This window comes from Salvelinus namaycush, chromosome 37 (assembly GCF_016432855.1).
Source record: "Salvelinus namaycush isolate Seneca chromosome 37, SaNama_1.0, whole genome shotgun sequence".
NCBI lineage: Eukaryota > Metazoa > Chordata > Actinopteri > Salmoniformes > Salmonidae > Salvelinus > Salvelinus namaycush.
Window position 1 is genome coordinate 10,213,084 of NC_052343.1, and position 14,482 is coordinate 10,227,565.

The 14,482-nt window shown below is 44.7% G+C and overlaps 1 protein-coding gene across 1 annotated transcript in view; it reads right to left on the reverse strand.

Moving 5' to 3' along the window:
* Positions 1 to 14,482, reverse strand: part of LOC120031399 (protein Aster-A-like) — a 30,582-nt gene that overhangs the window by 7,161 nt on the left and 8,939 nt on the right. Inside the window, exons 2-11 of the mRNA XM_038977132.1 lie at positions 11,978 to 12,200; positions 8,471 to 8,491; positions 7,557 to 7,641; positions 7,323 to 7,426; positions 6,889 to 6,984; positions 3,695 to 3,775; positions 3,009 to 3,127; positions 2,393 to 2,699; positions 1,655 to 1,811; positions 632 to 778 (exon numbers count right to left, since the gene is read on the reverse strand). Of these exons, the coding sequence (XP_038833060.1) occupies positions 632 to 778; positions 1,655 to 1,811; positions 2,393 to 2,699; positions 3,009 to 3,127; positions 3,695 to 3,775; positions 6,889 to 6,984; positions 7,323 to 7,426; positions 7,557 to 7,641; positions 8,471 to 8,491; positions 11,978 to 12,200 (1,340 nt within the window). The remainder of the gene's footprint in view (positions 1 to 631; positions 779 to 1,654; positions 1,812 to 2,392; positions 2,700 to 3,008; positions 3,128 to 3,694; positions 3,776 to 6,888; positions 6,985 to 7,322; positions 7,427 to 7,556; positions 7,642 to 8,470; positions 8,492 to 11,977; positions 12,201 to 14,482) is intronic.

A 14,482-nucleotide genomic window follows, 5' to 3' on the forward strand; every position in this document is an offset into this window, starting at 1 on the left:
GCTCATTAGAGCTACAATACAATGGCCTATGTCTGAGAAGAGAGAAAGGAGGGGGGGCCCTGACTGTATCCCAAATAGAACCCTATTATTCACGTAGGGAATAGGCCAGGGTGCCAATATTTGGGACAGCTCCTGTCTAAGCACTAGGAGGACAATAAGAATCATTCCATCCCCATACATGACAACAGCCATACTGTGTGGCGCAGCAGAGACGTCCTGCAGACGAGCACCAGCGCATCAGGAGATAGACGGTGGAATGGAAGGGGTGGCAACGAGCCACCCCTTCCAAGGAATGAACTAAGCATTTTGCATCCTATCGTGTTGTAGCCTATCCATGTTTCTAGGCAGACTATCACTAGTACTGGGAAACAGTGGTGTGTACCGGAATGTACTCCAGGATATATTTATACTTAAATCTCTTAAAGGAGATATTTGGAAAGGGAATGAAAACAGAATGAGCAGAAAGGGATCAAGAGGAAGAAAAACGAGAACGTTGCCAACGCCAACCATGTGTAAGATCAACAAAGTGTGTGTGTGTCTCTGCGCGTGTATGTGAAGAGCAGGTGCGCTAGTGCACACATGGGTGTGTGGGTTTCCTGCGCGTGTGTGTGCGCGTTTGCGCTGTACGGACCTGTGAAGTGGCGCTGGGAGAAGAGATGCTGGATGAAGTGTGTGTCTGCGGAGAAGAGCAGGTCGTGCAGCTTGTCCACGCTCATGCGCACCACCATGTTGATGTGCAGCCGGCCAGCCAGGTCCGCACAGAACGACTCCACCTCGTCTGGAAGGGGACAGAGTTACACACCAGTCACAACTATAGTAACGCACCAGTTAGCAGAGATAAAAGTCTATCAATCAGAACATCTATGATCTTAGATTTTTTTTGTTATACCCCCCAGGGTTTGTTGCAACTGCATAGACAAATGGGGCTGGTTTTTCAAGCAACTTCAATTCCACAGTGTCAGATGAAATGGCTTTTCAAGTGGATTAAATAAAATATAAAAACGTCAGCAATAATGGGGGGATAATGTGCTTTTTATTGACGGGACACAGTTTAACACAGTTCTGTTTGAGCAGAAGAGAAGTGTAAGAGTCCCCACTTTAGGTTGCTAGTAAAGTAACACTAGTACAGTTTAGACTTCTGGAACGTGAACGTTGCACTTTATCGGTCAAATCAGTCACTAAAAGATACTTTTTTTCAGAAAAGTGAATGCTGACGTCTCAAGTTTCTCTTGAGTTTTGCCTTTAATGCAGCAAGTCACACAGTCTGTTCTCAGGAGAGTCAATGACTGACGTAATGTAGGTCCTACTAGACTCCTGGTAGACTACTAGTATGGGATCAATAGGAAGGGTGTGTTTGCAGAAGTTTCAACTGGCTCTCTTCTGCACGGATCTGAGAAGAAAGGATAGCTGAAAGCAGCAGGGTGGAAACTGCTTTCACCTGTCACGTTCTTTAAGATTAGTGGGAATGAAGGAAAGGAGAGAAAACCACCTTGAAGTTTTTTTTGAAGGTGAAATTCGAACAAAGTGTCTACAATCCCATCTTTCCCTCTCAAATCTCCCATGTCTGCATGAGATGTAAATGTATTTTCTATGTTTGCCTAAATGTAAAATATTTTTCCATGAACCTATGCTCCAGTGGGCTCCAGGAACTCACCCTCTTCCTGTGTGTCTGAGGAGTTGCTGGGGTCGGTGGGCAGCTCGTCGTCATTGGTGAACTGGTCCAATGAGGAGAGGTTTCCCAGGCTGGTGGAAGACGGGGGCACCATATGATTGGCCGACTCCAACAAGCTGTCCCCGTCCTCCTCCACATACTAGGAAATGGCATGTGAGGGGAGAGAAAGGGGTAGTTAGTTACCACCCGCCGTGAGGTCATTAAGGCAGAAACACACACACGACTGAGGAGCCTTAGCGGACAGATATGACCTCAAAGCCTCTACTCTGCCCGGGTCAGACAACAACACTGGCTCTTTTAGGCATAGCATGGGTTGCATAGCATGGGTTGCATAGCATGGGTTGCGTCCCAAATAACACCCTATATAGTGCACGACTTTTGACCAGGGCCATGGAACCCTATTCCCTGCAGTACACTATATAGGGAAGAGGGTGCCATTTGGAACACAGCCATTAGCATTACATCCGAGACGGATGGCCGTTTAGAGCCAACAAGCGACTCTTTGATCTACTGGGGTATGACTGGGGTATATTTATCCTATCAAGATAAACCATGGAACAGTCATAATTATGAAACTATCTCTATAGCCAGTTCAAAGTTATACCCCCCCCCCTAACTAACGATGCCCTGGGTCATATGAACTTCGGGTGAAACTTTTCAAAACGTTGTCTAATGAATATGACCCTGTAGTTCCCTGGCATGAAATCAAACAAAACTCACGAAAGAGGCAGCAGCCGAGGCTGGGGCGGACAAGGAGGCGGTGTGTGTGGAGTGTGTGGTGGAGGGCAGGGAGATCTGGGAGCTGGGCGGGCTGGGGTCCGGGGGGTCCAGGGAGGTTCTGCCAGGGATGTCTATGGGCAGACAGGTGGATGAGGAGGGGGGAGATGAGCCCAGACCACCGCTGGCTAGGAGGGGGCCACTGGGGAACAAGGCTGCCATGGAGGACGGGGAGCTGCCCAGAGAAGCTATGGCCCCAAAGGAGCTGAGGTCCAACAGGTCAGAGACAGAGACTGACTCATCCACTGGCCTGAGATGTGGGGGGGAGGTTGAATGATAGAGACAGAAAGAGAGAGACAGAGAGAGATGAAGGGGACAGAAAATGAGAGAGAGAATGAAGGAAGACATAGGAGGAAAAGGAGGAAGAACAGCATGATTAAAAATTCACAATCACAGTAGTGGCTTTTAATTGAAGGGATCGATAATCCAGAAACATCAAAGTTAATGGACGACAGTTGTAATTTAATGGACAACGCCAAACTAAATGGTCGCATGCGCGCACACACACGTCAACAGAATCTCTCTCTCTCACACACACACAGCGAACATGTACACTCACAGTAGACCGTTAATGTGCTCGCCGGTGGGGGAGACATAGTCATCGTCTTCACTGGTGAGGCCCAGCTCAGTGCCGTAACACTGATGGACGATGTGCCACAGCTCCTTTGGCGACAGAGGCTGAGAGGAAACAGACATTAACCTTCTCAATGTCTCACTAACTTCTTGGAATTTCCTCTTGTAGGACATTAAAAGTCAATCAATAATTCAATCAATCAGTAACCGATAGTTTTGGTCAGTGTTACATGCATTTTGGGTCCTGTTGCATTTTGTTATGTTATATTTCATCACTGAATAGTTATATTATCCAATAAACAGTTTTTAGCTGCGCTAACATAATTGCAAAAGGGTTTTCTAATGATCAATTAGCCTTTTAAAATGATAAACTTGGATTAGCTAACACAACGTGCCATTGGAACACAGGTGGTTGCTGATAATGGGACTCTGTACGCCTATGTAGATATTCCATTCAAAATCAGCCATTTCCAGCTACAATAGTCATTCACAACATTAACAATGTCTACACTGTATTTCTGATCAATTTGATGTTATTTTAATGGACAAAAAACATGCTTTTCTTTCAAGGACATTTCTAAGTGACCCCAAACTTTTGAACGGTAGTGTATTCCCAAATAATTTCACACTGGCAGGAGTGTGAGAGCTGGAGGTGGGAGAGGAGGTGGGTACCTTGTCCATCAGTGCGTTCTGCCACAGTCTGAAAATCATCATGTAGCTGCGATCCCTCGCCCCGAAAGACGTGAAGAAGTGCTGGATGAAACGACAGAGAGCGAAAGAGAGCAAGTACAGAGGAAAACAAATTGAGTGAATGATGGAATGACGGCTAGTGGTCATTGCTATTGATTCGGCTTTGGCTTGTCAAAAACCATGACAGAAATAGCCTATTTTGCCATGATAAAAGGTATTTGTCAAGCATTGGGAGCATCTAAGCCAGTGGTTCTCAACTGATTTTGCCTGGGGACCCAAATTTGACAGTGACAATTGAGACGCGACCCAATATTATGGACTGTTGATGATTCCATTTTGTAATGTTGTATTGCAGCTTCCTTTTTGGGTAGGCTTCACTTACTAAATAGACTCGGTCTCAATTGTGGTAGTAAAGAAAGTCATTATACAGCCATATTAACTGAGAAAACATTTACCAATTGAAGAGAATAAGCCATTTTAAATTAGGCGACCAGTTCAGGAGTGGGGTGTAATAAATTATCACTCAGAACATGACATCAAAGCCAGTCTAATAATGTTAATGAACAGTAACACATACCAATGTTTACAATTGAAAAAACAAATCATTAGGAATTCTTAATCAATTACAAATGTCAATAGTTTCACAACCTTGACATTTTTTTTTAAAGGTGTACATTTTTAACTAGACATAATAAAAGGTCATATGAATGTCAGAATTAACATAGTGAACAATAACTCATTAACCTGTGTGTGTGTGTGTGTCCTATCAGTGGGAAAGCTGGGGGTGTTTAGTTTGATAAGTTTATGTATTATTGAAGTCTGGGGTGATGGTTGACAGGGCAACTCGGAGGTCATGCTGGCTGTCCAGTTTGTTTCTGCTTTTAGTTTTCAGCACGGCCATAGCAGAGAAGCCACTTTCACACAGATAGGTAGTGCTGAACGGCAGCATGATTCTGGTTGCATGACAGGCGAGAGCAGGATATTCTCCCACTATGCTGCACCAGAACTGTAGCAGTGTCATTTCCGGGAAGCGCATGCTCAGTCCGTGATCAAATGACAGCTCCACCAGCTGATCCTCTTCGTTGCTGAGCAACGTGACGCTTCCCATCTCCACTCGAAAGGGGTCCCGTATCCAGTCGTCTTGTCTCCTGTTCTCCTCCGGGAAGTAGTCGCCAAACTTTCCCTGCAGCTTGAGAAGATGCCGTTTAACGTTTTTTTTTCAGTGTGTCGCCGTGTGCTTTGTTGATCAGATTCTGAATCTCGAAATCAGCATTGGGAAACATGTCAATAATCCCATTAGAAACAGGATTTGCCCAAACGGTAAGCTTCATCTTGAAGGCATCCATTTCGCCCCGCTGTTCAAATCGATTGTGCCCCCTCCATTGCATTGACACATTGAGAGAATTCAGACGATCAAAAATATCCACCAGGTAGGCAACCTGTGCGAGCCATTCCTCACAATCGAAATGTTCGGCCAGAGGTGACTTGTTTTCCGAAAGAAACGCAGCAATCTCCGCTGGAAGCTCATAAAAGCGACCCAACACTTTACCCCTGGAAAGCCAGCGGACCTCTGCATGATAAAGCACCTGCTGGTGCTCGCTCCTCATATCCCTACAGAAGGCCTGGAAACACCTGCTTTCCCTAGAACTCTTTTTGATATAGTTGACACACTTGATCACATCCTGGAGAGTGGCGTGGAGCTCAGGCACCATGTCCTTCGCTGCCAATGCCTCCCTGTGTAGGAAGCAGTGGTTCCACGTTGCACTCTGTGCTCTCTCCAGGATCCGTTTTACTACCCCGGAGTGCTTTCCCGTCATGGCAGCTGCCCCATCAGCAGCAGTGGTCACACCGACGTACCCATCCCAGGCCAGTCCCACGGAGCCCATGTGCATATCCATTGTGTTAAAGTCAGGCTTTGCAGTGTTAGTGGTGGGCTATTCAGCACTTATTATCCCACACGTGTCTGACATAGACCATTAGAATTGCATGGTGAGCCACATCTGTGGATTCATCAAGCTGCTGTGCGTAATGGCCATTTTCACTGCTGCGCTCTGATGTCTGGCACGTTATGTCCTCAGACATGTCCTGGATTCTCCTCATGGTGTCATTAGATAGGGGTATAGTTTTAAGTTTGTTGGCAGCTGACTCTCACAAGATTTCAGTTCACATATCAATCGCAGCAGGGAGTATGAGATCCTCTGCGCTGGCGGCAGCTTTTTTTGCACTTAGCAATGCGCTGGGCCACAAGGTATGATGCGAAGTGCCTTTTCTTCAATGAATCTTGTGAGGCCTCCAGATATTGACATTTTACGGTTTTTAAGTCAGCTGTCTTATCTTTGTATCTTGGGTGCTTGGTATCCAGATCCCTTTGATTTTGGAGTGGTTTCATGCTCTCATTAGCTAACAGCTCGTTGCATAGAACGCACTGCGGTCCACACTCACTGTCTTATATGTAAAACCATATTTGACAAAGTCGGGGTCGAATTTTCTCCTCTCGACAGGGACCGGGTTGTCTGCCTTGTTGTTGACATTGGAAGCAGCAGTAGATGAAGAGGGAGGTGCACGTTTTAAAAACTTAAATGACAGTTAACTATCCACATGTGCAACGCCTGCAGAACACAACTGCGTAGTTAGCTGTCAATCAAGCTAGCTGTCAGAGGATGATCGGTATTATCTGATTGGACGTCTCACATTTAAAATAAAACAGTGTTGAACAATTACATTTATATTGGATCAGTGTGTCGAGAAATCTCTCATTTCATTGGATCAGTGTGTGTGTGTGTGTGTGTGTGTGTGTGTGTGTGTGTGTGTGTGTGTGTGTGTGTGTGTGGGGGGCGAGAACGTTATTGTATTGGTCAATGAGTGAGTGCAGCGTGAAAACCCCGAGTCCGAACGTAGCTAGCCATTTCACCACTGCGGACGCACGGCACGGGTAAAGTCAGCAACAGTAAGTGCTGCAGTGGTATCCTTTCAAAATAAACCTCCCGCGACGTCGCCCCCCCCAGTTGACAATCACTGATCTAAACAATATATATACACACATACTGTCTACAACAATCTATAATACAAGTTATTTTCCTTTACATGTCATTGATACACCTGTTACCTACTGTTCTTCCACTACTCTGAACCGTCATAGTAGGCTGTGTGACTGAATATCGAGGCACTTGGCTCACCTTGTCGTGGTCGGTGCTGATCTGAATGGCGTTGGGGATGACCTTTGCAGTCTTCTCCTTGGTCAGGGTGGTCACATCTTTCAGCAGGATTGTGATCTGAACAGAACAGGAGGGTTAGTGTTTGTGTGTGTGTGTGTGTGTGTGTGTGTGTGGGGGTTGTTTTATCCTTGTGGGGACCTAAAATCCCCCAAAGTCCCCACAAGTCCCCACAAGTCCCCACAAGTCCCCACAATCCCCACAATCCCCACAAACATTTCCCACATCCCCATGAGGATGAAGGCTATTTAAAGCTCATATGTTAGGTTTAGGGTTGCAATTAGGGTAAGGAGTTAGGTTTAAGGTTTGGGTTTAGAAAAATAGGATTTTTATTGGGACTCAAATTTAGCTCCCTACGAAGATAGAACAAAACGTGTGTGTGCGTGTCTATAACTTACAGTGGTTTCCCAGCGGAAGATATTGCTATAGAAGCAGAGCCAGTTCTCTGACAGATATAGTCTCCCCTGGAGTAGGATGTCTTTCTGCAGTGCACATGAGTAGTCTGGGGAGGAGAGGAAAATGAGGTTGGAGGAGAGACATCAGGCTGACAAAGCAACAGTGTCGGCCCTTCACTTCCACAGTATCAGCACAGAGATGCAATCTCGCACACAAAGTACGTGTGTGTCACTCACCCACAATGAGGCGTTCCGTGTCTGGCAGCTTCTTGAAGAGTTTACGGAAATCCTCATTGCGCTGTTTATAAGTGGGACTGAGAACCTGAGAGAGAAAGATTACTTTGTTGCTGTTCTATGCTTTATCAAATATAATCTTGCAGAACCAGTCGTGTCTATGAATATTGTGTATACATTGTTACTGTCCAAATACTTTTGGAACTCAGTGTGTTGTTTTGGCTCTGTACTCCAGCACTTTGGATTTGGAATGATACAATGACTGAGGTTAAAACGTAGACTGTCAGCTTTAATTTGAGGGTATTTTCATTCATATCGGGTGAACCTAAAATAAATAATGTTGTACATAGTCCCCCCTTATTTTAGGGAACCAAAAGTATTTGGACAAATTCACTAATAGGTGTATTAAAGTAGTCAAAAGTGCAGTATTGGTTCCCATATTCCTAGCACGCAATAACTACATCAAGCTTGTGACTCACAACAAGACTGCTGACAATCTGCACTTTAACCTCCTAGTCAGTCATTGTATCATTTCTAAATTATATGAGCCAAAACACCAAAAAATTAGTCACTGTCCAAATACCTTTGGACCCCACTGTACATCTGCCATGTGAGATTACATCAGATACAATGTCCCTGAGGTAAAAGCGACAGACTGAGAAGGTAAATGAAGAGAACACTAAGATGAATGAAAAGTTAAATCAGCTAATGTTCAAAGCTTAGTGAAATGGTTAAATGAGGGGGGTGGCAATTTAACAGAAACCGTTTTCGGCATTGATTGGTGCCATTTCACTGTAAAGTGCTATTTCATACTGTACTGTGCACTCCAACCATGAAACACTGTAGCTACCGTCAGCAGAATAAAGTGCACCGGAGTGTGAGCCCCTAATGAACAGATCCTTAAAGTGTACACTTACATTGTACCAGCTCTGCATTTTCTGCAAGGGAAAGAAAGAACAGCACACAATCAGTGATGAACAGCATCCAAAAGGCTCCTCCATCCTTAAAGAGTAAATGTAGAGTCTTATCTATTTTGACATTCATGTAGTTGGGGAATAGGTTAAAATGGGACACCGCGGAAAAACTAGCCATTAGGCCTGTATGGCGTTCCTTGATGTTCTGGTCATTTATCAAGCTTGCTGTGTGTGTTTCTAGCATCTCTGACTTTTATGTGTGTAAAAAGGTCTAATGCAGACGTTTTTATCTTAAGATTAAATCATTTCTGTGTAAAAATGAAGTATCTTACTGTGATTAAAAACAATCAAAATGGTCAAAAAATAAACAAAATTGCTTCTTAGCAAAGAGTAATTCCTTAAGCAAGATTTTTGCTAAGACACTCGGAGTGGGGAGGGAAAAACTGAAAACTAGCTGTTATTGTTAGAGAGGTTTGGAACTCCATCCCACCAAAACAGGTTGAAATGCCAGATGGTCTTTTCAAACAGCTCTTACACTAAAATGACATTATCATCATTTTCTACATTTCACTATATTTTTTCCAAAACTCATGTTTTTGACTGCACTGGGCCTTTAACGTTTGGCTTGTAGCCCATGATTCATGCATTGACAATCTGCCCACAGTCAATCTATTCCAATTCCATTTCACACTGGCCGTGTCCAAAATCTGGCTTGTCTACTACTTAAGGCTTCCCAGCCGAAACAGTTCGCAAGAGTTCCTGCATAATTTATGACAACATTTTGTGACGTTTTTGCTAGTTTTGGAATTTGAGAGTTATTTTTCGGGGGACTTCGGCTGGTCGGGCACACACAAAAAAAATCTGGAGGCAAGGCGATGTTCGGAGCCGAAGTCTACGCCCCTTCGCCGGTGATTGGTCAACAGTAGGGATTCTTCAATAAAGTCTCTGTCATTCAATGACATTTGGTGCACATTTTTTCATTAAGAAATACTGCACCAAACATTTTTGTTAGATGTCAAAGTGTGCGACAGATCTCCTCTGCAAAAAGGTACAAATTAATGACAGATTTCTTGAGTTATTTTAGATTAATTCTGACTATTTTGAGGAAGTTTATACTGGCTATGGTGCGTCAAAATGGACAAACAGTACTATCGCTGCTTTTCTAGTTTTTCCAGCTAAGGTCTTTCAAGAGAGTGTGCAAGCACCCTCGTTCGGTTAGACGAGTTCAGCTAGGCGCCAGGCGAAATGAAGCATGCTGACGCCATTACTTAGGCACCATACTGTCTACTAATCGTAGCCTTTACTACACTGCTCAAAAAAATAAAGGGAACACTTAAACAACACAATGTAACTCCAAGTCAATCACACTTCTGTGAAATCAAACTGTCCACTTAGGAAGCAACACTGATTGACAATAAATTTCACATGCTGTTGTGCAAATGGAATAGACAAAAGGTGGAAATTATAGGCAATTAGCAAGACACCCCCAAAAAAGGAGTGATTCTGCAGGTGGTGACCACAGACCACTTCTCAGTTCCTATGCTTCCTGGCTGATGTTTTGGTCACTTTTGAATGCTGGCGGTGCTCTCACTCTAGTGGTAGCATGAGACGGAGTCTACAACCCACACAAGTGGCTCAGGTAGTGCAGTTCATCCAGGATGGCACATCAATGCGAGCTGTGGCAAAAAGGTTTGCTGTGTCTGTCAACGTAGTGTCCAGAGCATGGAGGCGCTACCAGGAGACAGGCCAGTACATCAGGAGACGTGGAGGAGGCCGTAGGAGGGCAACAACCCAGCAGCAGGACCGCTACCTCCGCCTTTGTGCAAGGAGGTGCACTGCCAGAGCCCTGCAAACTGACCTCCAGCATGCCACAAATGTGCATGTGTCAGCATATGGTCTCACAAGGGGTCTGAGGATCTCATCTCGGTACCTAATGGCAGTCAGGCTACCTCTGGCGAGCACATGGAGGGCTGTGCGGCCCCACAAAGAAATGCCACCCCACACCATGACTGACCCATCGCCAAACCGGTCATGCTGGAGGATGTTGCAGGCAGCAGAACGTTCTCCACGGCGTCTCCAGACTCTGTCACGTCTGTCACATGTGCTCATGTGCTCAGTGTGAACCTGCTTTCATCTGTGAAGAGCACAGGGCGCCAGTGGCGAATTTGCCAATCTTGGTGTTCTCTGGCAAATGCCAAACGTCCTGCACGGTGTTGGGCTGTAAGCACAACCCCCACCTGTGGACGTCGGGCCCTCATACCACCCTCATGGAGTCTGTTTCTGACCGTTTGAGCAGACACATGCACATTTGTGGCCTGCTGGAGGTCATTTTGCAGGGCGCTGGCAGTGCACCTCCTTGCACAAAGGCGGAGGTAGCGGTCCTGCTGCTGGGTTGTTGCCCTCCTACGGCCTCCTCCACGTCTCCTGATGTACTGGCCTGTCTCCTGGTAGCGCCTCCATGCTCTGGACACTACGTTGACAGACACAGCAAACCTTTTTGCCACAGCTCGCATTGATGTGCCATCCTGGATGAACTGCACTACCTGAGCCACTTGTGTGGGTTGTAGACTCCGTCTCATGCTACCACTAGAGTGAGAGCACCGCCAGCATTCAAAAGTGACCAAAACATCAGCCAGGAAGCATAGGAACTGAGAAGTGGTCTGTGGTCACCACCTGCAGAATCACTCCTTTTTTGGGGGTGTCTTGCTAATTGCCTATAATTTCCACCTTTTGTCTATTCCATTTGCACAACAGCATGTGAAATTTATTGTCAATCAGTGTTGCTTCCTAAGTGGACAGTTTGATTTCACAGAAGTGTGATTGACTTGGAGTTACATTGTGTTGTTTAAGTGTTCCCTTTATTTTTTTGAGCAGTGTATTTAGAACGTACTGTTTCGTGAAAACAAAATGCAGTAAGCAACAAATATCGGCATACTAGGCATCCTACGGAGAATGTATCATCAAATGGCAATTGCTTTTACTCCCTTCATTCATTCAATTTTGGTACAGCGCGTCCCATCAGCTGTTGTCAGACACACTTGGGTCTCGAAAGACTATTCTCTTCCTCACATGTTCAGCGAATTCTATTTGATTAAATGCGGAAATGAGTATGACATCCTGACATTTAAAGCACCACATTTCACATACTATTAAAAAAGTTACTTTTTTCACCTACCCAAAATGGCTACTATTTACAACACAAGTATGGGTATTCTCACACGGCCAAAGACTATTGACTGTGTGGCTGTATCCCTGTGTTGTCATGTGTGTCCTTATCTCTACATTAAGCAGGGCTGTGTTCAGCAGGGCACATCGTTGTGGAACGTTCAGATAGAAATATAGTATAGAAATACACAAATGCCTCTCTGACATGTAGACAAAGGAATCACATCAGCTCTATTCATGACATTTCTATCTGCAACGCTCCACCTCCTTTTCCTACAGAATATGGCCCCGGTAAATTGTTGACATAACAAAATGAGAGAGTGGCATGAGACGGTGAACCCTTACCTTGGCATTGCGGCTGAAATGGCGCGAGGCGATTGGGTAAGCGGAGGCGCCGGCGGAGGAAGAGAGTAGTGGGCTGTCCGAACCCCTCCTTTCCCCACTGCGCTCCCCCGGGCCACCCTCCGCGTCGCTGGTCCTGCTTCCACCCCCACCACTACCCCCCAGCACCCGGCGGCGCAGAGAGGGGGAGCTGCCAGGGGTGCTGCGCGGAGAGTTACTGGCAGTACTGAAGAGAGATAGAAGAGGAGAGATTAGTGGTAGGCTAAGGGAAAGAGTACAGACATTCATATTCATGTCATCCTCAAGATTTCATAGTGGCCAAAGATGTAAGTAGTTAAGCCCATCTGACCATGCTGGAAAGGATGGAAGTACTGTGCTTCTGTATTTAGCTAAAAACACACTAAAATCACCAACCACTAACCTTTCTCTCAACTGATTGGTGGCGATTAGAGCGGTCAGACACTGTCCATTCCTATATAGTCTAGATATCCTACCTGTGGCAGTGCAGTGGTATGAACCTTGTGGCTCCTTCCTCTACCATCAACATAAATGAAAAAAAGCACTGCTTGGTAATAGTACAGTAGGTGGGGGCTGTTTCTCAATTGATCTTATTTCCAAGGCACTGGAGCAAGAATGAATACGCCTACATGAGAAACACATTAGGGCAGAAAATATTTAATGGAGGTTTTTATTAAGAGCACTTTTATCAAGTTAGCATGGTTGTGTAAGCATACTACACACCTGTTGTCTTCCTTCTAGTGAAAGCAGACATTCTGAACTCAAAGACAAGGTCAAACCTATATTGCTGTCATAATATGTGCATCTCATGTTCAGAGTTCAGGTCATGGTCCCGTAAAAATGGCTATATTGATGCCATCATAAAAGTTTCCATGGTTGCAGACTTGCGCTTCATTTGCAGTTCGGTGAAAACTAACAACCACCTTCTGTTTTGACTCTCAGAATCATATTGTACTAACGAGCTATTAACACACAAAAACAAACAGTCTACTTGTGTGAGCTCATTTGATAATTTTGTTAAACTCAAACAAAAACTCATAGCCCACACACAGACACTGAGTAATCACTCCACTGTATACAGCCACACGCATTTATACACTACTACCAACCTCTAGATCAAATTGGTCACCCCTTCTTTTTCATCTGTTTCTCTCTCTCTCTCTTCCGGCACCTTCTGTTTCTCTTTTCTTTTCTCAGTGTTCCCCTCGTCTTTCCCCCCCAGTGTTTTTTCTATCCATAGCCTCAGTTCAGTCAGCTTCCCATTCTCCCTTCCCTTTCCTCGGCCCTGTCCTCCAACTCTTCTATCATTACTGACAAAATGCATTGAAACCACACTGGTCCAATTGCCGGTTGTCGTGGTGACCAGAGGGGGTGGGGGGCGACTAGGGGTTAATATCAGAATTATCGCCAAGGTAACAACCTCCTTGTGAAGAAAAAACCCAAGAGTAGCTGTGATTCTGAATAATGAAATCATAGGAATGAGCCAACACTTGAGGCGATGCCTGCTGCCAGATTTGTGCATTCAGAAATGATCTCAAAGCACTTTATCCATGTACAGTACAGTTTCCCCAAACTCGGTCCTGGGTGAACATTTTGGTTTTTGCCCTAGCACTACACAGCTGATTCAAATAACCACATCATCAAGCGTTGATTATTTGAATCAGCTGTGTAGTGTTGGGGGAGGGGGGGCAAGACCAAGTTTGGGAAATCCTGCAGTACAGTACAGGTGGGTGAGGATTCAGTGACATCATTGCAACTAAATTGTGTGCAGAGTCGAAGTACAGTAGGGCTAATTATATCCGCATACAGGCCTACCCACCTACACTAATTGGCTTGTTGTTGTGTTCAGTCTGGGACAGTGTCCCATAGAGATCCTATTCAATTACTAGAGGAGATATGTAATTGAACACAAAGTTCCAGAATGGAAAATGGCAACCATATTGGTCAGGGAGAATTCCAAACCAGTCTAATTGGAATTAATGGCAGTAGAGGCATAATCCTAATTTTCCTTATGCAGGAAAATAAAATGTACGTGATATCAGAAAGTGAGAATTATTGTTAATCTAAAATATTGTCATATAATTATCGTTTATAAAGGTTTTATGCACATTTTTGGTATAAATAGCCTCTAATATATATACAAACAGACCATAAATGTAGAAATGTGTTTTCCTGGGAAGCTGAGAATGCTATTATATGATACAATATCCGTAGGCCTACTTGTTACATTTACAACTTGTCTAAATCCTATCATCAACTGATTTCAGACCGTGTATGGCTGTGGATTGATTGCATTGTGTGAATGGGATGTTACAATATTGGCAGTTGACTTGACAAATGAACGGAATCATTCCCCTAAAAAAGGCTGACTGGCTGGCTAGCTAACATACAGTGCAGATCAGTTCTTCAAATTCCTTATTTTAAATAATATCTTATCACAGAAATGGCAAGCCATGGTTGACCCAACTCCCTGACCAAAATGGTTTAAGT